General features: G+C 40.3%; 2 protein-coding genes across 3 annotated transcripts in view; one reads left to right on the forward strand and one right to left on the reverse strand.

The window, feature by feature from the left end:
* Positions 1–7,370: 7,370 nt before the first annotated feature.
* Positions 7,371–18,551, forward strand: LOC128692395 (uncharacterized). 2 transcript variants are annotated; one of them, XM_053781552.2, is made up of 4 exons: positions 7,371–7,670; positions 8,711–9,091; positions 9,666–9,757; positions 17,359–18,551. In XM_053781552.2, the coding sequence occupies exons 2-4, from the start codon at positions 8,992–8,994 to the stop codon at positions 18,025–18,027; spliced, it is 861 nt and encodes a 286-aa protein (XP_053637527.2). In that variant the 5' UTR covers positions 7,371–7,670; positions 8,711–8,991; the 3' UTR covers positions 18,028–18,551. The 2 variants fall into 2 exon arrangements, with proteins under 2 accessions (XP_053637527.2, XP_069952411.1); XM_070096310.1 differs by having other exon boundaries at positions 7,372–7,537.
* A 1,009-nt stretch (positions 18,552–19,560) lies between these two features.
* Positions 19,561–26,826, reverse strand: part of LOC128692394 (hematopoietic prostaglandin D synthase) — a 31,946-nt gene continuing 24,680 nt past the window's right edge. The window contains exons 2-5 of the mRNA XM_053781551.2: positions 24,535–24,683; positions 22,229–22,412; positions 20,818–20,947; positions 19,561–20,425 (exon numbers count right to left, since the gene is read on the reverse strand). Coding sequence (XP_053637526.1) covers positions 20,261–20,425; positions 20,818–20,947; positions 22,229–22,412; positions 24,535–24,667 — 612 coding nt within the window. The 5' untranslated portion in view covers positions 24,668–24,683 and the 3' untranslated portion in view covers positions 19,561–20,260. The remainder of the gene's footprint in view (positions 20,426–20,817; positions 20,948–22,228; positions 22,413–24,534; positions 24,684–26,826) is intronic.

Genomic DNA, 26,826 nt, shown 5'->3' on the forward strand with positions numbered 1-26,826 from the left:
GGAGGCGTTGATCCCGGAATACCCTCCAGGTAGACTCCAGGTAGACCCGAGGAACTTAAGTTTAGCCTCGGCCCGCTATGAGGCAGTGCGGGTGGTGGTGACACATTAATGGTTCCAAGCAGTCTAAACAACTATGACACCCTTTTTAACAACTTTTTCCTCACAGTTATTAACTCTCTGGGGTAAAAACATATATATATATATATATATATATATATATATATATATATATATATATATATATATATATATATATATATATATATATATATATATATATATATATATATATATATATATATATATATTAATATTATATGTATGTATGTATGTATGTATGTATGTATGTATGTATGTATATATAGTAACTTGATAAAGCTCTACAAGGAAAAGCTGAGCAGTAATAGCCGGTTGCTTTGCAACCGGAGTCTTTGTCCTCGTTCAACAACCTGCTGAATGGTGAATTAAGATAAGATTTGTTCGGAATTTTAACCCAGAGGGTTAGCCACCAGGATAACCCAACAAAATTCGTGCAATGAAATCACGAAACAAGTGATTTTAAACCATTTACCAAACTGCGGCAGGCCAGAATCGACCCTACGAACCTTGTACCGCCTCCAGAGACAGCACAATGTACGCATCACCTTACCACTTGAGCCAGCGATCCTACAAGAATCACGCATGCAGCTGTACTACATGTTTTTCTCGAGATCCGAAGACACTCGTGGCAGTGGTATCTCGAGGATTAATTTCAGCCTCTTCCTGTTTGAATACCCGGTTCAACAAGCAGTCTATATAGCAGTGAAATCACGAAATAAGTGATTTTAAATCATTTACCAAACTGCTAGACCCGTGAAAAGTATGGGTGCTTAGACGAAGCTAAGCTTCGGATAAGCACCCATACTTTTCGCAGGTCTAGCTCCATGGTAAAGTACTGTGGACTCTGATACAGAGTTAGCAGGTTCGAGTCCTGCTGTGGACGTAGAGGCAATGTTTGTAAATAATTTTGCCTGTTTGCGAATTTTTAAGCACAAATATATATATATATAAATATATATATATATATATATATATATATATATATATATATATATATATATATATATATATATATATATATATATATATATATATATATACATATGTGTGTGTGTGTACTCACCTATTTGTACTCACCTATTTGTGGTTGCAGGGGTCGAGTCATAGCTCCTGGCCCCGCCTCTTCACTGATTGCTACTAGGTCCTCTCTCTCCCTGCTCCGTGAGCTTTATCATACCTCGCCTTAAAACTATGTATGGTTCCCGCCTCCACTACTTCACTTTCTAGGCTATTCCACGGCTTGACTACTCTATGGCTGAAGAAATACTTCCTAACATCCCTTTGATTCATCTGAGTCTTCAACTTCCAATAGTGACCTCTTGTGTCTGTGTCCCATCTCTGGAACATCCCGTCTTTGTCCACCTTGTCTATTCCGCGCAGTATTTTATGTCGTTATCATGTCTCCCCTGACCCTCCTGGCCTCCAGTGTCGTCAGGTCGATTTCCCTCAACCTTTCTTCGTAGGACAATCCCCGTAGCTCTGGGACTAGTCTTGTTACAAACCTTTGCACTTTCTCTAATTTCTTGACGTGCTTGACTAGGTGTGGATTCCAAACTGGTGCTGCATACTCCAGTATGGGCCTGACGTAAATGGTATACAGAGTCTTGAACGAATCCTTACTGAGGTATCGGAACGCTATCCGTAGGTTTGCCAGGCGCCCGTATGCTGCAGCAGTTATCTGATTGATGTGCGCCTCGGGAGATATGCTCGGTGTTATACTCACCCCCAGATCTTTTTCCTTGAGTGAGGTTTGCAGACTTTGGCCATCTAAACTATAGTGTCTGCGGTCTTCTTTGCCCTTCCCCAATCTTCATGACTTTGCATTTGGCAAGGTTAAACTCAAGGAGCCAGTTGCTGGACCAGGCTTGTAGCCTGTCCAGGTCTCTTTGTAGTCCTGCCTGATCCTCATCCGATTTGATTCTTCTCATTAACTTCACATCGTCCGCAAACAAGGACACTTCCGAGTCTATCCCTTCCGTTATGTCATTCACATATACCAAGAACAGCACAGGTCCTAGGACTGACCCCTGTGGAACCCCGCTTGTCACAGGCGCCCACTCTGACACCTCGTCACGTACCATGACTCGTTGTTGCCTCTCTGTCAGGTATTCTCTGATCCATTGCAGTGCCTTTCCTGTTATGTGTGCCTGATCCTCTAGCTTTTGCAGTAACCTCTTGTGAGGAGTTAACTGTGTCAAAGGCCTTCTTGCAGTCCAAAAAAATGCAGTCGATCCACCCCTCTCTCTCTTGTCTTACTTCTGTCACCTTGTCATAAAACTCTAGTAGGTTTGTGACACAGGATTTTCCCTCCCTGAAACCATGCTGGTTGTCAATTATACACTTGTTTCTTTCCAGGTGCTCCACCACTCTCCTCCTGATGATCTTCTCCATGGCCTTGCATACTATACACGTTAGTGATACAGGTCTGTAGTTTAGTGCCTCATGTCTGTCTCCCTTTTTAAAAATTGGGACTACATTTGCCATCTTCCATACCTCGGGGAGTTGCCCAGTTTCAAATGATGTGTTGAAGATATTTGTTAACGGTACACACAATATCTCTGCTCCCTCTTTAAGGACCCACGGAGAGATGTTGTCTGGTCCCACCGCCTTTGAGGTGTCAAGTTCGCATAGCAGCTTCTCCACCTCCTCCTTGGTTATATGTACCTCATCCAGCACTTGCTGGTGCACCCCCCTGCTCTGATTTCCTGGAGTCCTACTGGTTTCCACTGTAAATACTTCTTTAAATCTTGTGTTGAGCTCCTGACATACCTCCCGGTCGTTTCTTGTGAATTCCCCATCACCCTTCCTCAGTCTGATTACCTGGTCCTTGACTGTTGTTTTCCTCCTGATGTGACTGTACAACAGCTTCGGGTCGGTCTTGAATTTCGATGCTATGTCATTTTCGTATTGCCGCTGAGCCTCCCTTCTTATCTGTGCATATTCGTTTCTGGCTCTTCGGCTAATCTCTTTATTTTCCTGAATTCTCTGTCTTCTGTACCTTTCCACTCTCTAGTACACCTAGTTTTTGCATCCCTACACCTTTGGGTGAACCAAGGACTCCTTCTGTTCTTCCCATTATTTCTGTTTCCCTTGGGAACAAACATCTCCTCTGCCTCCTTGCATTTTGTTGCCACATAGTCCATCATTTCTTGTACTGGTTTTCCTGTCAGTTCCCTCTCCCACTGAATGTCTTTAAAGAAGTTCCTCAAGCCTGAGTAGTTCCCCCTTTTGTAGTTTGGTTTTTCCCACCCTATTCCTGCTGCTCTCTCCACTTGGAGCTCAACTATGTAGTCGAAGCACAGAACCACATGATCACTAGCTCCCATGGGCCTTTCATACATGATATCCTCGATGTCAGAGCTACTCAAGGTTAATACAAGGTCCAGTCTTGCTGGTTCATCCTCTCCTCTCTCTCTGATAGTGTCTCTAACATGTTGATGCATGAGGTTTTCCAGTACCACATCCATCATCTTGGCTCTCCATGTTTCGGGACCCCCATGGGGCTCCAGGTTTTCCCAGTCAATCTCCTTGTGATTGAAATCACCCATATCTAGTAACTTTGCTCCCCCCATGTGTGCTCTCCTGGCCACCTCGGCTAGTGTGTCGACCATTGCTCTGTTGCTCTCATCGTATTCTTCTCTTGGCCTCCTGCAGTTCTGTGGTGGGTTGTACATTACTGCAATTATCACCTTATGTCCCTCAGACTGAATTGTTCCTACTAAGTAGTCCCTTTCGCCCGTGCCATCCATTCCTTCCATTTTCTCAAACCCCCACTGGTTTTTAATGAACAGTGCAACTCCTCCTTCCCCTCTCCTCCCTCTGTCTTTCCTGAGGATTTGATATCCGGATGGAAAGATTGAATCTGTTATTATTCTGGTGAGTTTTGTTTCTGTGAGTGCTATTATATCTGGGGATGTCTCCTTGATTCTTTCGTGCCAATCCTCATACTTATTTGTTATTCCATCTGCATTTGTATACCACACCTTCAACTTCTTTTCTAAGATTGTGGTCTGGGAGGTGTATTGGGGTTGGGGAAGTGGGAGACCTGATAAGGAACTATGGGTGGTTGCTGTGGGGGTGGAGTTTGTAATGCAGTGGGTGGGGGCATTGGATGTGGCATGGGTGTTTTGGTTTAGAGTGTTTGGCTGCACTGGGGTTGACCTGGTTGGGAGGCTTCTATAGGAAGTTGTGAGGGAGGCTGTATTTGATCTTCCTGTGTCTGGGATCTCCTGTCTGTCTTCTCCATCCCCTCTCTTTCCTCCTTTCGCCTTTGTACCATCTCTCTCTGTTTCTGCCTTTCTGCTTGTGTTCTGTCGTGGTCGAGATACACCTTCCTGTATGCCGGCATGTCCCTTAATCGTGCTTTCTCCTGCAGGATCCTGTTCCGAGTCGATTCTGCCTTGAAGGTCACTTTCACTGGTCAGGTTCTTTTTTTTGCAAACCACCCTATTCTCCGAAAATTTTCCAGCTGGGTCATGTCGTCTTCTCCTATTGCTTTCATGATGCTTTCAATTGCTTTTTTTCCCCTTGTTTTCTTGCTTCATATGTTTCCCCTTCAACTTCCTGGAGCCCATACACAAAGACTGACCTCACCCTTTCATTCTCCCACTGCATATCCCTGTGTATCCCCTCATTCAATTTGATTTTCCTCCATTGCAGCTTTCCTTTCTTCAGTTTCACTAGCTAATGTACTTGGGCTCAGTGGCCTGTCATTTTCCCTTCTCGACTTTCCCTGGGCTCTGCTGTGGTCTGTTAGGGCCTCCACATATAACTTAGCTCTTTCATTTACTACAGTCTCCACTGATTGAGCTTCTACATGCAGTTTTGCTCCTTCTTTCCCTACAGTCCCCTTATTTGTGGCTGAGGTAGCAGTCTCTGTTGTCAATCCCAAAATGTTCTTTAGTTCTTTAGGCTGTTTCAGATTTTTCAGTTCCTCTTCTAAACTCTGTATCCTGGCCTCTGCTGCTTTGACTTGCACCTCCCACTTCCTGCTTTCCATGTCTGTCCTCTCTTCCATTCTCATGCTAAGTTCTTCTAGTTTCTTTTCCCATTCATGTTCCCTTTTTGTGAGCTCTGCTGCCCAATCTTCCTTTGCAGTTTCCTCCTCCTGTCCCATGGTTTTTCTTGTTGCTCTCTGGCAACCCATTTTTGTTTTATCCTGATTGCCTCAGAGTGGGAAACCTATGTAATTCTGTATGTTAGGTTAGTATTGTGTATGTCAGAGTGTGGGGGGGAGGTAGTGGAGGAACTGTGGCTATGTGGGAGAGTAGTGGGGAGGGGGAGTGGGAAGGAGGGAGAAGCAAGTGGGTGAGTGGGAGAGGGAGAGGGGGTTGGAGGGAGAGGTGAGGAGGGGGAGGGTGAAAGAGGGAGGGGAGGGATCAGGTGAAGGAGTGAGATGTCGGTGGGGGAGGGGGGGAATGTATGTGTGAGTCTGGCAATGTGTGTGTGTGTGTGTGTGTATGTTGTATGTGTGTGTGTGTGTGTGTGTGTGTGTGTGTGTGTTGTGTGTGTGTTGCGTGTGTGTTATGTGTGTGTACTCACCTATTTGTGGTTGCAGGGGTCGAGTCCTAGCTCCTGGCCCCGCCTCTTCACCGGTTGCTACTAGGCCCTCTCTCTGTGTGTGTGTGTCTGTGTGTGTGTGTGTGTGTGTGTGTGTGTGTGCCGTGTGTGTGTGTGTGTGTGTGTGTCGTGTGTGTGTGTGTGTGTGTGTGTGTGTGTGTGTGTGTGTGTGTGTGTGTGTGGTGTGTGTGTGGTGTGTGTGTGGTGTGTGTGTGTTGGTGCATGCATGTGTATGTGTGCGTGCGTGTGGTGTGGTGTGGATGTATGGCTTAGATGGAACCGAGGGAAGGTTCAGTGTGTCAGTAGGTGTCAGGAGGTACGTGTGATGCTAGCTGGATTAAGTGTGTGATCCAGTTTGATACTGGAGAATTTAGGTTTATATCTTCCCATGTGTGTCCCATGGGATGACTGTATTACCCTCTGTGTATATAACGCCTTGCTATGCTTGGTCACTTACCATCACTTACCATTGGTGGCCCGGTGGCCTGGTGGCTAAAGCTCCCACTTCACACACGGAGGGCCCGGGTTCGATTCCCGGCGGGTGGAAACATTTCGACACGTTTCCTTACACTATTGTCCTGTTCACCTAGCAGCAAATAGGTACCTGGGTGTTAGTCGACTGGTGTGGGTCGCATCCTGGGGGACAAGATTAAGGACCCCAATGGAAATAAGTTAGACAGTCCTCGATGACGCACTGACTTTCTTGGGTTATCCTGGGTGGCTAACCCTCCGGGGTTAAAAATCCGAACGAACTCTTATCACACCTATGTCAGAGGGTTGAGGTATATTTTATTGTTTAGAGGTATTGTATGCATGTATGCAGTAAGAATGCTTGGGTGTGGTTTGTTGTGATTGAGATACTGTTGCGATGTGACAGGCTTATATGCTCATGTACAGCTGGGAGACTGAGTGACAGGGAACTGTATGCTGCCGAGAGACAGTGGTGGTTGCCTAAATGAGGGAGAAGAGGGGGGGGGGTGTAATAGAATGTTTTGTTATAGGAGACAGCATTGAACGTTGCCCTATTAAGGGGGGGGGTAGATGGTGTGGTTTAAAGATCCTTTATACCTCTCTGTTCCAACTGTCTTTCTTAGAAATGCTACTCTCCACTTATTGCCCTTTCTGGATTTAAGTATCAATTATTGCTGGTTATTATCCTATTCCTTGTTAAGTAAGTAAGTAAGTAAGTAAGTAAGTAAATTTATTCAGGTATACACAATACAGTTACATAGAATTATCATACATAGCAGCATATGTGTAGAGAACCTAGGATAACTCAAAAAAGTCAGACAGAGTGACTTATTTCCATTGGGGTCCTTTGAGAGAGGACTTCCTAGCTTCCTAAGTATTCTTACTACTAATAACTACTGTAATAGCTTGCAGGAGTGAGTGACCAGTATCTAACAGCGATGCAAGGTCAGAACAAGCTTGCAACATGCAAACCACAAAATAGGTGGGTGATACTTGCGCTGGCAACGGTCGTGACAGTTGCCAGATGCTGATGACGAAGTCTTCGTACGTAGTCCTTAAATCCCTATTTTGGAGATCCTTCACCCGTGTTGATTATAGCCACATGTGCTCATACATCCCTCGTTCCTCACGCGATTTCACTTTTCACTTATGATAGTATAGTGTGTGTGTGTGTGTGTGTGTGTGTGTGTGTGTATCAGCAGTGTATCAACTTCTAGGTGCTACTTATGCTGCTTCACATCTCTCAGACCCGGCAACCCTGTGCGAGCATTCAGCCGTCAGTAACCCATCAGATGTTGAAGTGTGAGGAGGCGAAGGAAGAGATATTTACTTAGATGTTGAAGTGTGAGGAGGCGAAGGAGGAGCTATTTACTTAGATGAGGACCTGTTGCTGCTAGTGAGTGAAGAGGTAAATGCCAGTGAGCCACTAGATGTGAGGAGGTGCAGGTGCGTGTGAGCGGAGACTCTTCCTTGTAAACATCGCTATATAAATAAAGGAAAATCTGCTAAAGCAAGGGAGTAACTCGTTATTATTCTGCAAAGTAAGTTACAAAATGAGGTTTACATTTCTTATATATATATGCAAGACAACCACGGGGGAGTAGAATGACTCCCCCGTCCCCCGTGGTTGTTTTGCATCCTGTATCGCTTGGTTTGCGATATTTGCATTATATATATATATATATATATATATATATATATATATATATATATATATATATATATATATATATATATATATATATATATATATATATATATCCATTTATGGAGAGTGGTGAGCATTTTTTACATCTTATGCAACTTTTACTTCGTGTGTTCGTGTCTTTATTGGCTCACAACCTCACATTCACATTTTATGTCAATTCTAATATATGCATCATTACGTATATATATTTTTAAATGCAAATTCTTGAATGTACATCCTTACACGTGAATTCTAAAAAAGAAAAAGAAAAAAAAAACATTGTTAAGAACTTAATTAACAAGCAGGACTCAAACTTAAGGCAGGGCAGTCTTAAAATTAGCAAGTCATTGCTCTATCAACTAAATCACACTAGCTTAGATGGAGGTTGGTGGTTTATTAGTCAGGAAGTAATACAGTGTATTTTGACATTTGTGTTAATCATGTGATGATCCTGTTTAAGTTAGCCATCAGCTGGAGTACCGCAGCTACATTTTACACGCCATTTAAAAGAAAATAATCAATACATAGTACTGTATCCCAAGATGATATCCATAAAAGCATCCTTAAAAAATTGCACAAACCTCATTCCGATCACGAATGTAGATGTTTATAGAGAATCTCACACACCCGTTAACAAAAAAATCTTGCTCAAGTTCTTAGTTAAAATACCACCAGTCATAAATAAGTCTTGGAAAATTTTTAAGCTAAGTCTCGCTGCAGTGTGGGCGTAAGAATCGTCCATAAAAACTTGTATTTGTGGTCAAGATGATTACGTGCAATACTGGCTCTGAGTAACTCTAACTTTCAGGCTTCCCAACTTTCTTCATTGCATAACACAATCATCTCTTACAGCTTTTGTGTTCTTGCAAGTAAGACCTTATTTCTCTTTCACAGATAAGAAAATTTCCTCTGTGCATACATAACTTGGGACCTAAAAAGTGTTTCACTACCGGGTTGGTATCCAAAGGCGCCACTATCAACCTTGTGGTGTAGTGAACCTTTGGTGGCATTCCGTCTGACACCTACACTGACACTCCCGTTCCTGGGTTAATAGCCTTCCTTGGGTAACTAAATCAAGGAAAGTCTCCTTCCTCCAGTAACCGTGTCAGACCCGACTATCTGACACTGTTCCCAAGGAATTAATTGACTGAGGTGTAATATCTCCCAGACACAATATGGAAGGCAAGTGTAATCTCGAGTGCTGGTGTCATGTACCAACGAGAGGACAAAATAAACCTCCGTGTTACGTGTGTGTACTCCAAACCTGCTCCTCCTGTGAGTCTCAACTCTCTAAAGTATAATAATTGTAATAGAAATAAGTATTAAAAAAAATAATCGTAGAGGTAGTAGAAGTAGGATTATTAGTAGTATTAATGGACGTATTAATGATAATAATAATTATTAGTAGTAGTAGTCGTATATATATATATATATATATATATATATATATATATATATATATATATATATATATATATATATATATATATATATTACGACTACATATATATATATATTACTTGACGTGCTGTTGGAGTGTGAGCAAAGTAACATTTATGAATTGATTCAGGGAAACCGGCAGGCCGGACTTGAGTCCTGGAGATGGGAAGTACAGTGCCTGCACTCTGAAGGAGGGGTGTTAATGTTGCAGTTTAAAAACAGTAGTGTAAAGCACCCTTCTGGCAAGACAGTGATGGAGTGAATGATGGTGAAAGTTTTTCTTTTTTGGGCCACCCTGCCTTGGTGGGAATCGGCCAGTGTGATAATAAAAATATATATATATATATATATATATATATATATATATATATATATATATATATATATATACACTGTGTTTGACTTACAGGTAAATCAGAGATAACTCCCTCAGCGCCGCCACTGTCTCCTGTGGAGTTCCTGCTGCTGCAGCAGGAGGAAGAAGCAACACTATCATACAAGGTATGATCATGTCAGCATAGACATACGTGCAAGACAACCTTGCAACGGTGAACACAACTCTGTTTCCCACTTACATCTGTTCAGATTATTATTGTTATTATTATTGTTATGATTATTATTATTATTATTATTATTGTAATCAGTAGTAGTAGTAATAGTAATCAATACTATTTTATTATTATTATTATTATTATTATTATTATTATTATTATTATTATTATTATTATTATATTATAATCATGAATTATATATTCAGTGATTGGGCAGTAGATGATACTCGGCCTTGATCCAGGGAAGGAGAGGGTACATGGAATTTTTGGATCTAGAGAACTTCACCAACATGCATCCTCCCTCGAACCCGTGTTGTAGTTAGAAGACAACCACACCATCGTATGTCCTCGCAACATAAAGCAAGCCTAGTTCGCTAGAATCATGTTGTTTGTAGAATTCTATGGTCCAGTATTTCAGAGCGTCGTGAATTTTCGCTCTCTTCTCACTAAGACAACATGGGTTCGATACCCCGGCTAGCCGCTGTTTGTTATTGATTAAATACCACTTGTTCGTGGTTACAGTAATATACGTACTGCTTGTGGAGGCTAGTACACCAAACGGGAAGTAGAACGAAATTAACTCTGAATCAGCCACACCATCATATGTCCTCGCAACATGAAGCAAGCCTAGATCGCTAGGCTCATGTTGTTTGTAGGATTGCATGGTTCAGTGGTTTAGAGCATCGTGTATTTTCGATCTCTTCCCACCAGGCGGGCTAAAACAACACGGGTTCGATCCCCCGGCTATCCACAGTTTGTTATTGATTAAACACCACTTGTTCGTGGTTACGATAATATGTATATACACACACACACACACATAGATATATATATATATATATATATATATATATATATATATATATATATATATATATATATATATATATATTATTTTATTTTTTATCACACCGGCCGATTCCCACCAAGGCAGGGTGGCCCGAAAAAGAAAAACTTTCACCATCATTCACTCCATCACTGTCTTGCCAGAAGGGTGCTTTACACTACAGTTTTTAAACTGCAACATTAACACCCCTCCTTCAGAGTGCAGGCACTGTACTTCCCATCTCCAGGACTCAAGTCCTGCCTGCCGGTTTCCCTGAATCCCTTCATAAATGTTACTTTGCTCACACTCCAACAGCACGTCAAGTATTAAAAACCATTTGTCTCCATTCACTCCTATCAAACACGCTCACGCATGCCTGCTGGAAGTCCAAGCCCCTCGCACACAAAACCTCCTTTACCCCCTCCCTCCAACCCTTCCTAGGCCGACCCCTACCCCGCCTTCCTTCCACTACAGACTGATACACTCTTGAAGTCATTCTGTTTCGCTCCATTCTCTCTACATGTCCGAACCACCTCAACAACCCTTCCTCAGCCCTCTGGACAACAGTTTTGGTAATCCCGCACCTCCTCCTAACTTCCAAACTACGAATTCTCTGCATTATATTCACACCACACATTGCCCTCAGACATGACATCTCCACTGCCTCCAGCCTTCTCCTCGCTGCAACATTCATCACCCACGCTTCACACCCATATAAGAGCGTTGGTAAAACTATACTCTCATACATTCCCCTCTTTGCCTCCAAGGACAAAGTTCTTTGTTTCCACAGACTCCTAAGTGCACCACTCACTCTTTTTCCCTCATCAATTCTATGATTCACCTCATCTTTCATAGACCCATCCGCTGACACGTCCACTCCCAAATATCTGAATACGTTCACCTCCTCCATACTCTCTCCCTCCAATCTGATATTCAATCTTTCATCACCTAATCTTTTTGTTATCCTCATAACCTTACTCTTTCCTGTATTCACCTTTAATTTTCTTCTTTTGCACACCCTACCAAATTCATCCACCAATCTCTGCAACTTCTCTTCAGAATCTCCCAAGAGCACAGTGTCATCAGCAAAGAGCAGCTGTGACAACTCCCACTTTGTGTGTGATTCTTTATCTTTTAACTCCACGCCTCTTGCCAAAACCCTCGCATTTACTTCTCTTACAACCCCATCTATAAATATATTAAACAACCACGGTGACATCACACATCCTTGTCTAAGGCCTACTTTTACTGGGAAAAAATTTCCCTCTTTCCTACATACTCTAACTTGAGCCTCACTATCCTCGTAAAAACTCTTCACTGCTTTCAGTAACCTACCTCCTACACCATACACTTGCAACATCTGCCACATTGCCCCCCTATCCACCCTGTCATACGCCTTTTCCAAATCCATAAATGCCACAAAGACCTCTTTAGCCTTATCTAAATACTGTTCACTTATATGTTTCACTGTAAACACCTGGTCCACACACCCCCTACCTTTCCTAAAGCCTCCTTGTTCATCTGCTATCCTATTCTCCGTCTTACTCTTAATTCTTTCAATTATAACTCTACCATACACTTTACCAGGTACACTCAACAGACTTATCCCCCTATAATTTTTGCACTCTCTTTTATCCCCTTTGCCTTTATACAAAGGAACTATGCATGCTCTCTGCCAATCCCTAGGTACCTTACCCTCTTCCATACATTTATTAAATAATTGCACCAACCACTCCAAAACTATATCCCCACCTGCTTTTAACATTTCTATCTTTATCCCATCAATCCCGGCTGCCTTACCCCCTTTCATTTTACCTACTGCCTCACGAACTTCCCCCACACTCACAACTGGCTCTTCCTCACTCCTACAAGATGTTATTCCTCCTTGCCCTATACACGAAATCACAGCTTCCCTATCTTCATCAACATTTAACAATTCCTCAAAATATTCCTTCCATATATAATATATATATATATATATATATATATATATATATATATATATCTATAAATATATATTATATAATATATATATATATATATATATATATATATATATATATATATCTATATATATATATATATATATATATATATATACATATATATATATACATGACTAATAGGTAAAACTGGTCAATTAGCAAGAACTCATTTAAAAATAGGTCGTTTCTAAAATTTTCTCTTACACGTTTAAAGATATATATGTTTTTCATTAATGTTAATGCAAAAATTTATAATTTTGCAACAAAAGAATCTTAGAAAACTTACCTAACCTTATTATAAAAAGAACAATTTAATTTAGCCTAATCCAAATATACTTTAGATACGTTTACAATAATTTAATACTAAACAAACAGTGAAATACTTTTTTTTCGTTAGGTTCTGAATGATTTTTGCGAAATTATTGCATACACAAATTTTCGCTTGTCTTATATGGCAAGATGAGCTTTGCTATTTAAGCCAAGATCGCAAGTTCTGCCTATTCGGCACGACATATATATATATATATATATATATATATATATATATATATATATATATATATATATATATATATATATATATATATATATATATATATATATATATATATATGCAAAACAACCACTCTGAAAAAATAGAGAAATTCCAAGCGCTTTCGTGACTACTCACATTATCAAGGAACTATGAAAGTAAAGCATACAAGGAAGCTATATAAGGGGTCTGGCCAGCACCTCACTATCAGATCCCACAACGGTTAAACACCTGACGCGCGCCGACCCAACTTGGATATGTCCTTTGCACAACACACCCCACACACTATTCTACCCAAGAAAATTTAAAAATTATTTGTCCAGTGTATTATTAAATTCTTCCCATATTCTATTTTATGAAACAAGATTCAATTATATTCCTGTCGACCATGGACTTGCTTGATACTACTTTCTCAACTTTTTGAAAATCAATTGGATGGTTAAAATCTCTTACATGAATAAATAGAGCATTGGAATCTTGTCCAGTTCTAATGCTATATTTATGTTGTTTTAATCTTAGTTCGAGATTTTTACCAGTTTGACCGTAATAAACTTTATCGCAAATTTTACAAGGAATCTTATAGACACATCCATCAGCATTTTGGGGGGAATTCTTTATCAAAAGTTTTTTTACTGTATCAAGATTTTTGAATACAACTTTAATATTAAAAGTCTTAAGAAGAGAAGGCATATCAACCAAGTTTTCATGGTAAGGGAGAACCAACATATTTTTAGTTGAATAAGGCTGGTTGTCCCTTTTTGGATTGTAAAATGTATTTCTAGCAACTTTAAAAGATTTATCAATTACATTTCTTGGGTATTTTAAATCATTACATATTTCATAAATTTTGGATATTTCCTCATCTATGAACTCAGGACTACAAATTCGTAAAGTTCTCAGAAACATTGATGAGAAAACAGACAGTTTGACTATATCTTGATGCGAGGAATAATAGTGGACATAGGAACAGTTATTTGTAGGTTTTCTGTAAATTTTAAATTTGAATTCATTATTACCCTTAATAATTAAAACATCTAGAAAAGGCAATGAGTTATTTTCTTCAAACTCAACAGTAAAGTTTATAGAATGGGCTAAGCTATTTAATTTTCCAAAGAAATGGTGTATATCTACATTTTTGGGCATAAGACACAAAATATCATCAACATATCTGAACCATTTAGCTCTATTAGGGAGGATTGTGTTAAGTAACCTTGTTTCAAAAAATTCCATGTATAGGTTACTAAGAACAGGTGAAAGAGGATTTCCCATTGCCATACCAAACTTCTGAGTGTAAAATTTATCATTAAATACAAATTTTGCATCAACAATGCAAAGTTTATTAAGTTTAATGATAGTAGGAACTGGCAATGGTAAATCATAGTTAACGAGTTCTTCAGATAAGAAACTTAATAAATCATCAACAGGAACTTTCGTAAACAAGGAAGTAACATCAAAACTAACCATGTTAAAATCATTTAAGTCAGTCAAGGAGCTTAATTTATCAACCAAGTCTATGTTGATTTTAACATTAAAGTTAGAAATTTTGCCAACAATAGGGCTCAAAATATCAACAAGCCATTTGGATAGTTTATATGAAACTGACCCTATGGAGCTAATAACTGGTCTGACTGGATTCCCTGGTTTGTGTGTTTTTATTAGTCCATACATGTAAGGCAAAGATGGATTAGTGGAAGTAAATTGTTTGACTAATTCATCTTTGCCTTTCAGTAGAAGTTTTATTGTTTTATTGAAATTGCTGTTAACGGTTTCTAGGGGATTTTTCCTAAGTTTAGAATAGGTTTCAGTATCATCTAATTTAACCATTTTTGGGGGGTAATGGAGGGGTGACAGAAAAAAAGTTATGAATTCTGAAAATCAAGAAAACAATGCGGTACCCGGTATGAGGATTATTGTTAACTTTGTCTTAGTATAAAACGTTGTAAAGTAAACCTATTATAAGTAAGTAATAAAGTTAAACCAAATAACAATAAACATCAAAAACTAATATACAGTATTAGAAAAGAAGAAATATATAGCTAAGTGTGTGGAAACCCAAAAGTATTTTGACAAGTATGCTTCAGGACAAGTCACTCAGTAGCCCAGATCGACCTGTCCAGTACACGTCACTCACTTCCTGAGGCTGCCTCTATTTCACACTGTCAGTTTATCTGTGAGCATCAGCCGAGGTAGACATAAGCTGGTATGTATGTGTACTGCCCTGTGCAGTATATAGTTAGTATTTACCCACTGTTACTGTGAATTTGTAGCTATTATTAATTTTATATATAATGTATGTGTGGTTCTTACGTTTTCAATGGTTTTGCTAGGATTAGCAGAGTATGCGAGGCTGTATACGTTCACGTTTAGCCATATATATCAATAATAACAACATTTTGTGAAAGGGGTAACATGCTTTATGTGGCATGTTAAATTGGGTAACAAGCTGAAAAAGTTTGGGAAATTCTAAGGAATATAATTGAATCTTGTTTCATAAAAAGCAGTTTTGACAATAATATGAATATTTCCTTTGGTTTATATAAATTAGATCCATTTATAATTAATAGAATTTGGGAAGAATTTAATAATACACTGGACAAATAATTTTTAAATTTTCTTGGGTAGAATAGTTTGTGGGGTGAGTTGTGCAAAGGACCTATCCAAGTTGGGTCGGCGCGCGTCAGGTGTTTAACCGTTGTGGGATCTGATAGTGAGGTGCTGGCCTGACCCCTTATATAGCTTCCTTGGATGCTTTACTTTCATAGTTCCTTGATAATGTGAGTAGTCACGAAAGCGCTTGGAATTTCTCTATTTTTTCAGAGTGGTTGTTTTGCGTATATATATATATATATATATATATATATATATATATATATATATATATATATATATATATATATATATATATATATATATATATATATATATATATATATATATATATATATATATATATATATATGTGTGTGTGTGTGTGTGTGTGTGTGTGTGTGTGTGTGTGTGTGCGCGCGTGCGTGCGTGCGTGTGTGTGTACTCACCTATTTGTACTCACCTATTTGTGGTTGCAGGGGTCGAGTCATAGCTCCTGGCCCTGCCTCTTCACTGATTGCTACTAGGTCCTCTCTCTCCCTGCTCCATGAGCTTTATCATACCTCGCCTTAAAACTATGTATGGTTCCCGCCTCCACTACTTCACTTTCTAGGCTATTCCACGGCCTGACTACTCTATGACTGAAGAAATACTTCCTAACATCCCTTTGATTCATCTGAGTCTTCAACTTCCAATTGTGACCTCTTGTGTCTGTGTCCCTTCTCTGGAACATCCCGTCTTTGTCCACCTTGTCTATTCCGCGCAGTATTTTATATGTCGTTATCATGTCTCCCCTGACCCTCCTGTCCTCCAGTGTCGTCAGGCCGATTTCCCTCAACCTTTCTTCGTAGGACAATCCCCGTAGCTCTGGGACTAGTCTTGTTGCAAACCTTTGCACTTTCTCTAATTTCTTGACGTGCTTGACTAGGTGTGGATTCCAAACTGGTGCTGCATACTCCAGTATGGGCCTGACGTAGATGGTGTACAGAGTCTTAAACGAATCCTTACTGAGGTATCGGAACGCTATCCGTAGGTTTGCCAGGCGCCCGTATGCTGCAGCAGTTACCTGATTGATGTGCGCCTCAGGAGATATGCTCGGTGTTATGCTCACCCCCAGATGAGTGAGGTTTGCAGTCTTTGGCCATCTAAACTATATTGTGTCTGCGGTCTTCTTTGCCCTTCCCCAATCTTCATGACTTTGCATTTGGCAGGGTTAAATTCAAGGAGCCAGTTGCTGGACCAGGCTTGTAGCCTGTCCAGGTCTGTTTGTAGTCCTGTACTCACCTATTTGTGGTTGCAGGGGTCGAGTCCTGGCTCCTGTGTGTGTGTGTGTGTGTGTGTGTGTGTGTGTGTTGTGTGTGTGTGTGTGTGTGTGTGTGTGTGTGTGTGTGTGGCCTGATCATTGTATTGGCTAATTCATATTGATTATGCGTTATTATTAATGCATTGATAGGGACTCTAGTTCGTAGGGGTCACACGCCATCTTGAGAATGAGAATTTGGTTTAGCTCAAGGAAGGCGACCGACAGTAACCCCTATTTTTTGAGGAAAAGCGGCCTTCACGAGCATCAAGACACTTCTTCCTTGAAGTGTACCATTATAATATATTTTCCATCCTGACAGAATCCTGAAGTTGCGCTTGGATTGGTAGGCTCAGATGAGATCTCATACGGATGGAGAGCAAAATTCACGTCTTCTGAAGACCCGCTAGTTGTCGACCTTAACACTTCCCCTGATCTTGACAACAACAACAGTCATCCGTCAAGTGAAACTGCTGAGGTGGAAGGCTACCTGTCAAGAGAGGCTTTCAGTGAAACTCCAGAAGCCTTTGTGAGACGAAGTCCGGCAAAAAGTGAACAGTTTCAAGATGTATCTCAGGAGGAAAGCGTGAAGGAAAATTCGGAGCCAACCAAAGGTGATTTATCGGAGCTCATAAAGAGCCTTGTTTTAGGAAATGATGATATATTACAAGATTCTGCTACCAATCGACTGAATAGTTTCGACAGGTGGAATAGTCTAGATTCATTATCACAGCGAAGGGAATCATGGCAGCACGAGAATAATCCCAGATTAAGGGGCACAAGGAAGGACCATTATCAAACTCCTAGTACAGGATCCGCATTACTCTCAGTTTCTCACGACATGCTCCACGTCCGATCACACAAGTATTCAAATTCGGTAATGACAGAGAGACATTATAAAAGCATCAACAGAATCCATCGGAGAGAGACCTCGGCAGAGGCCGCCGTAAGATACAAACTCATGTTGAGTACCGAGTCACGTCGTTCATAGAATCAGTGATGTGCATTGGACAACAAAGATAATTCTTCCTTGCAATTTGCGACCAGGACAATGTTCAATTACAATTGCATAAGCTTTGTATTATGTATAACTTGTATTCGTCGTCATAAAGTATAACCAGCTAATAAAGTGGTCTGGAAAGACACATGTTTACATTTATAACAAGTATATAAGGCAACATTTCACCATGAGGGTTTTATTACCATAAGCTGAGGCAGGAGACAGGTGACTTGAAGTCAGAAGGTAGTAGTGGGATCACTTGACGAGTATTGGACATCACATAAGTTGATGTCATGTGGGGTAAAAAGTTAAGATGTCTGAAAGCTTGTGTGAAGTACATACATTCATAAAGGTACTGGGGGCTAGAAAGCGTAAATCGTCGAGGAAAAAGCCTGTAATTTCATCTCTTTTGTTCTGTTTTTTCATGGTGAAAGAAATTGCATCTAGGCATTTTTTATATGTAAACTTTGAGGAAAAGTCTGTCCTCTCTAGTTTGGAGTAAAACATCAAGAAAAGACAGGTGTTTTCTTTTTCCACTTTAATAGTAGACTTGTGTTCCTAGACATGATGACTAGTACATCGTCCATGTATCGCATTCAGATGACTAAGTTTGGTATGGTGGTATGCTGGTACCATTCTTAAACCGGATCAGTTTAAGATTAGTTGCTGACTCTTATTTGATGTCTTCCTGACTAAACATTGTTTAGAGATTATGTAGAGTTTGTCTTATTAAAAATTATCATTGTTGACCGAATAGCTGTTCTGTTTGTATCATTAATATATAATTCTCAAGGCGATGGTGTTTTCCTTTAGAAAGGAATTGGGTAGTGACTCAGAGGGAGAGAGAAAAAGAGAGAGTCGAGACTGTTGATGCTCTGATTGGCTTAAGCTGTATTATCATGCATCATTTCCAAAATCTGTAGTATGGCTGGTATAAGGTAGTATTGGTGCCAACGGGGAAGTAATTTATTAAGATTTGATTGTGCGTTTCAGTACAACAGATAGTTTCTTGAAATTAATCTAAATGCTGTGAGCTACATTGAGGCGGCACTCGTAGTTTTGTAAATCCGTAGCAGAGTATACCAACACGCATTTATTAAGACAATATTCGGTTCATGGCATTTTAATGAGAAACTTTTCGGTCACTAGGGACTATCAGCTTCTCTTTTGTCCTAGAGGGCGAAACGTCTGCTCTATAAAATGCCATAAACCGCATATTGTGTTCTATGAACACTGTTTAGTTTTGTACCCCAGGATTTGTTCCATTTTTCATTTATTGTAACAGGTCAAGGTCCTGATTAAATGATAATTATTTATGCAATAAAGCATTTGAGCTATAAGTATCTGAACACATCACTGTGTCTATCGACAAATACCTCTGACAGCTGGTACACACACACACACACACACACACACACACACACACACACACACACACACACACACACACACACAGCTTACGAGTCCAGTTAAACCTACATATCTTAAATCATAGTTTATATCTATTTTACTTGGATAATTAAATTTGATATGATTTTTGTAGGATATATATTTAATACTGAGTAAATGGAATAATCATACACCAAGTTTTACTTATTTTTGGGAGGATCAGCAGTTTTTTCCCTTTTATAAAAGCTATTATAAACTAGTAGAATTAATAAGGTCAACCAAGTATTTACTCTTTTAATGAATACTTAGAAGTAAATATATTGTATTGATCCCTCGCAAAACCTTTAAAATTCACAAACACATGTGAAGGTAAGGAAGCAGCTGCTACAGCCGGAGGGAATCTTGCTCGTCAGGAGAAATTGGAAACTCCCTCCCGAATCTTGATCATAAATTGACCAGCATGGGTAGAGACTGTGATCGTTTGAGAACATAAGAAGGAGCACTGTAGCAGGCCTACTGGCCCATGCCAGTGAAAACTTATCATCATATTCCAAGATACTTTTGATAGCACCTAACAGAGGAATATATTAGAAAGCTGGTGGAGGAAAGAAATTATACGTTAATAAGGGAAGAAAATACATTTTAAAGAAGGTTTCGCTTGGCAACATTTCACTATGCATAAAGTTTTATTAAGTCATGGTAACGCATTGCTCTGAACAGGGTTCTCGTGCCTTACTGAAGCTCTTCACAAACAAAACGTCATCTCGATGGAATAGTGTTCTACAAAGTGGGTCTTTCCTTCACTAGTGTCGACAGTACGCTCCTTTGAAACTGTTTAGAAGGGTGTATCAGGGGCTGTCTCTTGATGCTGCTTGATGGCCGCATTATCCCTCACCTTCTGAACGAGAGTTATCACTGCAGGGTAGGCATCCAGTAGCTCTGCCTTCCTCTTTCGTACCTCTCCGAACACTAGTGAGATCATCAGATCAGCCCAGGTAATCTGCCAAAGCACAAAACTCTGTTAAGGTGGAACAGTACCCATATATGAAAGCCACGATATTTGGTTATCGACCATGACCACAATGCCTGGTTATGCATGGCCACAATACTGGTTATATATGACCACCACAATACCTAGTTATATACCATGACCACAATACCTGGGTATACACAGCCACAATACCTGGGCATAAACGACCACAATATCTGGGTATACACGACCACACAACCTGGGTATACACGACCTCACTACCTGGGAATACACGACCACAATTCACGGGTATACATGACCACTACCTTGGTAAACATGACCACAGTACCTGTGTATATATCATGACCAAAAAATACTTAACTATGAATGGTTTATTGCATCCCTCGCACTTCAGCACTGACCTTGTCATCAATGAACCACTCTCTGTCCTGCAGACGCTTGTTGAGTCGCTCCAGTACAGGAGCCATCACATTGGGAAAGAACTCTTCCCGGTAAATTTTCTTCTTCTCTTCCTCACTCTGAGACGAGAACCTGGAGAAGAATCTTTCTTAGTGGTCGGATTATTATCATGGAGCACTAAACCCATATGGATTATACAGAGCCTATACGGAGTGGATAATGAAAAACATTCAGGGTCATTTCAAGGAATTGGAGCCCAGATCCAATTCTCTAGATCGAGAGTCCCCCTCACCAGCCTCAAGGGACTTAGCGGTTGGCAGATCGAGCCTTCATCACTTGCCCTGAACGATACCCCTCAAGGAGTTATTGCTTCACCTAAATATGAAAGAGAAATGCAATCATTCATACCCCCAAAAAAGTTATTTAGTTCAAATACTACTTAGTTTTTTGAGTTTCTATTGCGAACTTGGCCAAAGCATGCTAGTGAATATTTGTCATGCCTATAGGCATAAAACAGGTAATGCTTGAGGACTCACAGGAGATTTTTGTATCCTAGCATTATATATATTGCAAAACAATCGCAGACAGGCAATCTTAACAAAGCGAGACAAGTCAAAGGGGGTGGAAATCTTAAGCTCAAGTACTTTCACACTTCTCAGTGCGTCAAGAGCTGTGCAATGTTGCAAAGGCAGCAACAGGAAAAATGAGGGGAAAATTTTCAGAGTATGGTAGCGTGAGTGGCACCCTGGCTGGTACCATGTCTCTACAGGTATCTGTTGAGACATGAAGGCAAAGAAGGGAATGTGTGGTGTAAATATTATGCAGAGAATTCGTAGTATGGAAATTAGGAGGAGGTGTGGAGTACTAAAAGTATTATTCAGAGGGCGAAAGAGGGGCTGTTGAGGTGGTTTCGTTATTTAGAGAGGACGAATGATGACTTGGAGGGTGTATAAATCTGTAGTAGAGAGGAAGGGTGGGGGTTATCCTAGGATAGGAAGGCGGGAGGGCGTAAAAAAGGTTTGTGTGCAAGGGGCCTGGACATGCAGCAGGCATGTGTGAGCGTGTTAGGACTGAATGGAGATTAATGGTTTTTGGGACTTGACGAGCTGTTGGAGTGTAAGCAAGATAATATTTTGTAAAGGGACTCAGGAAATCTGTTAGCCGGACTAGAGTCCTGGAGGTGGTAAGTACAATGCTTGCACTTTAAGGAAGGGTTTGGGATATTGGCTGTTTTGAGTGACATATAAACTGTCATATCCGAGCGCCTCTGCAAAGACAGTGATTATATGTGAATGATGGTGAAAGTGTTGAATAATGGTGAATGATTCCTTTTTTGGGCCACCCTACCTCCAATTTCGCATATTACACTCTCAGGCACCTGTTGCCACATACATCATACAACACCATACTTGCATAATTTTATATCCTTCTCCCGTGACATCGGAGAGTGTGTCTGCCAGTGCATCGCAATATGCAGCTTCCAGATCATCGGTGGGCACCAGCCCAGCTTGCTTGGCCAGGTAGCGGGCGATGGCCAGTGACTGCGGCAGCGGCTTGTCATCCACCATCAACACTGGCAGCTTACCCCCGGGGATACCTGCGGGTCAACCACACGAGTGAACAACAGCGATTTGAAGAGAGACAATGAAATGTTTATTCTCATTTAGGGATCTCTCTAATGTAATGGTTTAGAAAAACCCCTACAAGTTGAAGAATGAGTCACTTGTGCAATATTTTGAAATCTTAACTGAGGACGCGCTGCGCTAGTACGCGTCGTCTTCAGTCCAATATAGAGAAAACCGGTGAAAGATGAGGAGAATGACGTAATCAGTACTTCAGCCTGGAGTCGATGAGTTTAGTCAATCAGGCATGAGGAAAGTACCTCATTCTCATCACCTTTCACCGTTTTTCTCGGTATTGGACTCAGACACTGGCTGGCGAAACGTTTCTTCAATAAATATTTCCAAACATTTAATTGGAGCTCCTCTACTGCATATAGTGCATTTTTTCTTTAACTGAGAATGAAAAAAATAAATAACACATACTATGAAGGCCTTTTCACGTGATATGCAATTTGGATGGATTTCTCAATTTCATTTGCAAAAAAATCGCACCAGATACTGGAGCGTTAATTGAGGATTAAATGAACTTAAATAAATTGTACCATTATCCTCCTATATCTTGACAATTTAGCTCCAGGTGCACTCTCCAACATAAGTTTTAAGATTATACCTCAAAATAGAATACACTAAGAAAAAATAAAGACATTATACTATGGATGGCTTATAAAGAGCTGTCAGGGCCATACAGTTCCAGGGAAATGCGAGGAGAGAGTAAAAAGTTCGATCTGGGATTATGAAGTATCTGTCAACTTAAAAGGACAGTGGTTCGAAAATTTCACAACTCTCGAAGTACTAATGGAACCAGAGGACATTTCGGTCCGTCCAGAACTATTATCAAGTCCAAAGTCCAGGTTTATTTCAAATTTTCGACTTAAATGGGAAATACTGTACTGTGCATGGCGAGAATTACGCCCAGATGAACAGCACCATACTAATGTATATTGAATATTTTATTATAGTACATAATGTTGTGGATTACCAGTAAAGGAACATGATATAGAAAAAAATAATGGGGTAAATAAAGATTTAAAAAATAAAAAGGATGAGGCTATATTTTCAAATTTGGTTAGATAAAATACCGTTATTTTTTGGTAATTTCGTATAATCAACCTGATTATGGTCTAGAGATCAAGTTACACTTTGTTTCTGCAGTATTCACGTTATCGATGAGAAAAATATGAACAACGTTCAAAATACATGACTTTGGGGTCTGTGTGTAACCTTATGAATTGTTAGACTGAAATTCTCCCAAACTTCGTGGATTTCCGTTTTTCTCTTGGGTAATGTTGCTTATACAATATGTATGAAGCCACAGACTGCGTCACACCATCGTGACTATATACAACTGATTCTAATGTAGTTATTAGTTTGCTTTAATGATTGCAAAGGCAAATTTTAAGGTCGTTTGAGTCTTGTTTCTGGATTGTGCCCATTTGTCTGTTCCTGATGACAGCCAGTTTAAGAAGAAATTCATAGTGGAAATGAGAGGTAACAAACTAATCGAATTCAAAAGAAATGTCATAGGGTTTCATTCTGGTATTTTTAGGGATAATTATAAAAGCTAGTAATACCTCTAGATAAGATCATATATTGTAAAGGAGTGATACCTGAATGTGGAAACAGGTACTGGCTGATATGGCCAATGGTGTTAATTATTTTTTTTAATGTGCTCTTTACATGGCAGTATTTTGACTTGCATGAGGAGAGGCTCTGAAATATTAGCAAGAATTCTATTAAAAACTATAAACCCACCATCACATAGCATAGCTGTTACTACAAGTACTACAACTAGTACTATTACCACTAAGGCTACTATCACCATTATTATTAATACTCACAACTATTATATACTTTTACACCTCGCTGTATTGTTTATAACGGCTTGACAAAGTGTTGCCACAATAAAATGTCGCATTAGTTGCTCATTTCCTTTTAACTAACGCAAATTATTATATTAATGTGAGGGTTATATAGCTCCACAGGAATGGAAGATACTCATGTTTGGCTCAGAAAAAAGGAAGGTTAGCTCAGATTTCTTGGCTAGAGCCGTTTACCAGCATCAAATCACCACCCCAAGAACATCTGAAGCATACTTACTTTTCTTTTTATCAGGCCAGTCAGCCTTCTCGATGCGTTCGTCAGTGTAAGGGATCCCACCGTAAGCGAAGATCCAGCGGGCCAGCTCAGCGCGACCTCTGGCGTTGAAGTAGATCAACTTGTACTCCGGCATGGTGCTCCACGCGGTTCTGTGGGAGACCACAAGATAAGAAAACCATGGCAGTACTTGGGGAGATAAAGAAAAAAGCATAAAAATTGTGAGGGAGACATGGAGGGCCAGGGTGTTGAAATTTTGAGAGGTAGGTGAGGGTAGTGAGGGGCCATGTTGTTGCTTTTAGATACAAAGTCAAGTTATTGTTGAGTTATGGAAGATTAAAAGAGGTTAGGGTCTTGGAGGTGTAAAGGGGATGAGTTCAGGTTGGACTTTAACGCAATATGGAAGTCAAATTAATGAAGTTGAGATTAAACACTTAGGCTGTATTTAAGACGATCATTAAGGAGACGTTTCGTCTAGTAGGATTTTCTTTCAATCCATTACAGAGGACAAGAGACGCGTAGCATATACCTCATACTGGCAGAGGTGAAGTTTACTAAAAGGGCGATGGTCATGTACTGCTTGAATAAAATATTTTGCTAGTACAACACTTTGGATAGAATAAATGTACTTGTATCTAGAGTTATGTTACAGACTGTAGAGATGAGTAATGACTCTCTAGAGGAGTGTCTAGCCAACCTACCCGGAGGGTATTCCGGGGATCAACGCTCCCGCGGCCCGGTCCATGACCAGGCCTCCCCGTGGATCAGGACCTGATTAACCAGGCTGCTACTGCTGGCCGCACGTAGTCCAACGTACGAACCACAGCCTGACTCATCCGGTACTGACTTTAGGTATCTGTCCAGCTCTTGAAGACAACCAGGGATCTATTGGTAATTTCCCTTCGGCTGGCGGGAGGCCAGCCGAAGGGACACTTACTGTGTTTTCTCTTAGTGGACTAATGGCGCAACTAATTTTCACTGGGGTATGCTACATCGCCTGCCAAGTCTTTTGCTTTCGTAGAGAGCGATTTCTGTGCAGATTAAGGACTAGTCCCTCCAGGATCTTCCAGGTGTAGATTGAATGAAGATGTCAATGTACAGCAGTATTCCAGCCTACCTGGAGTTTACCTGGAGAGAGTTCCGGGGGTCAACGCCCCCGCGGCCCGGTCTGTGACCAGGCCTCCTGGTGGAGAGAGAACAGGCGATTTAAAAATGATCATCACTGACTTGACATCTCTTTTCATAAATATTCTCATTATCCATCTTATCAGTTTCCTCGCAGATGTGTTAGTGGCACTATTGTGATCCTTGAAGACGAGATCCTCAGACATTACTACTCTCAGGTCTTTCACATTACTTTCCTGCTCTATTGTGTGATTAGAGTTTGTAGTATGCTCAGTTCTAGTTATTATTTCCTCCAGTTTTCACAACGGAGTAGTTGGAATTTGTCTTCATTGAACATCACACTGGTCTCCGTTGCCCATTGTTTATATCTTACTTGCTCTGTAATGTCACCGCTCATGTCCACCACCATCATCATAATTGAAAATACAGAGAGTGTCATCATTTATCTTACATTCACATCCTGAATATTCTGGTCAGCTACTGATGTTCTTCCATTATCATCAGTATATATATTAAACTGTTAGAAAAAAAAATAAAAATTTGCGACTGAAGAGCACGAGAGAGAAAAAGTCGTATTCTTGAAATGTGACAGACTTGTTGGTCAAGGAAAAGATGAAAGGTTAGGTTAGGCAAGATTTGTCAGGAAAAAGGACAAGTGCTTCCTGACGCGGGTGTTTGTCATATGATGACCCGTAGCTGGAGCTTATGGTCATCTGACCGAGGCCTACCGCCGGCTTACCGGTCCACCCCTTTAAAAATTATGGATGAGAGAATGACAATCTTCGAGCCCAGAGACATAAGAACTGAACGTCAAAGAAAGGAGAGTAGGAAAGATGTCGTAACCTTGAGATATAACACAGATCTACTTGGGAAGGGAGAGAGAGGTGAAACCAAAATGTGCCCCGTGGCCTGATGGCTAAAGCTCTCCTTTCACACGGCGAATGTCTGGGGTTGATTCCCAGCGAGGGTAGAAACATTGGGCATGTTTCTTTGCACCGGTTGTCTATGTTCCCCATCAGTAAAATGGGTACCTGGGCGTTAGTCGACTGGTGTGGGTCACATCCTGGGACAAAACTGACCTAATTTGCCCGAAATGCTCTGCATAACAAGTGGTTTCTGTATGTCATTGATGTCAGCTAGGTCTGTATACTTTGTAAATATACTTGTAGA

This window comes from Cherax quadricarinatus, chromosome 53 (assembly GCF_038502225.1).
Source record: "Cherax quadricarinatus isolate ZL_2023a chromosome 53, ASM3850222v1, whole genome shotgun sequence".
In the NCBI taxonomy this organism is placed as follows: Eukaryota; Metazoa; Arthropoda; class Malacostraca; order Decapoda; family Parastacidae; genus Cherax; species Cherax quadricarinatus.

What these genes read in the sequence shown, in the direction of transcription:
- LOC128692395 (XM_053781552.2), top strand. Translation starts at nt 8,992, where the DNA reads ATGGAAGGCAAGTGTAATCTCGAGTGCTGGTGTCATGTACCAACGAGA. An exon ending in ACTCCAAACCTGCTCCTCCT is followed by an intron (nt 9,092 to 9,665) that starts GTGAGTCTCAAC and finishes TTTGACTTACAG; the next exon opens with GTAAATCAGAGATAACTCCC. An exon ending in AAGCAACACTATCATACAAG is followed by an intron (nt 9,758 to 17,358) that starts GTATGATCATGT and finishes CCATCCTGACAG; the next exon opens with AATCCTGAAGTTGCGCTTGG.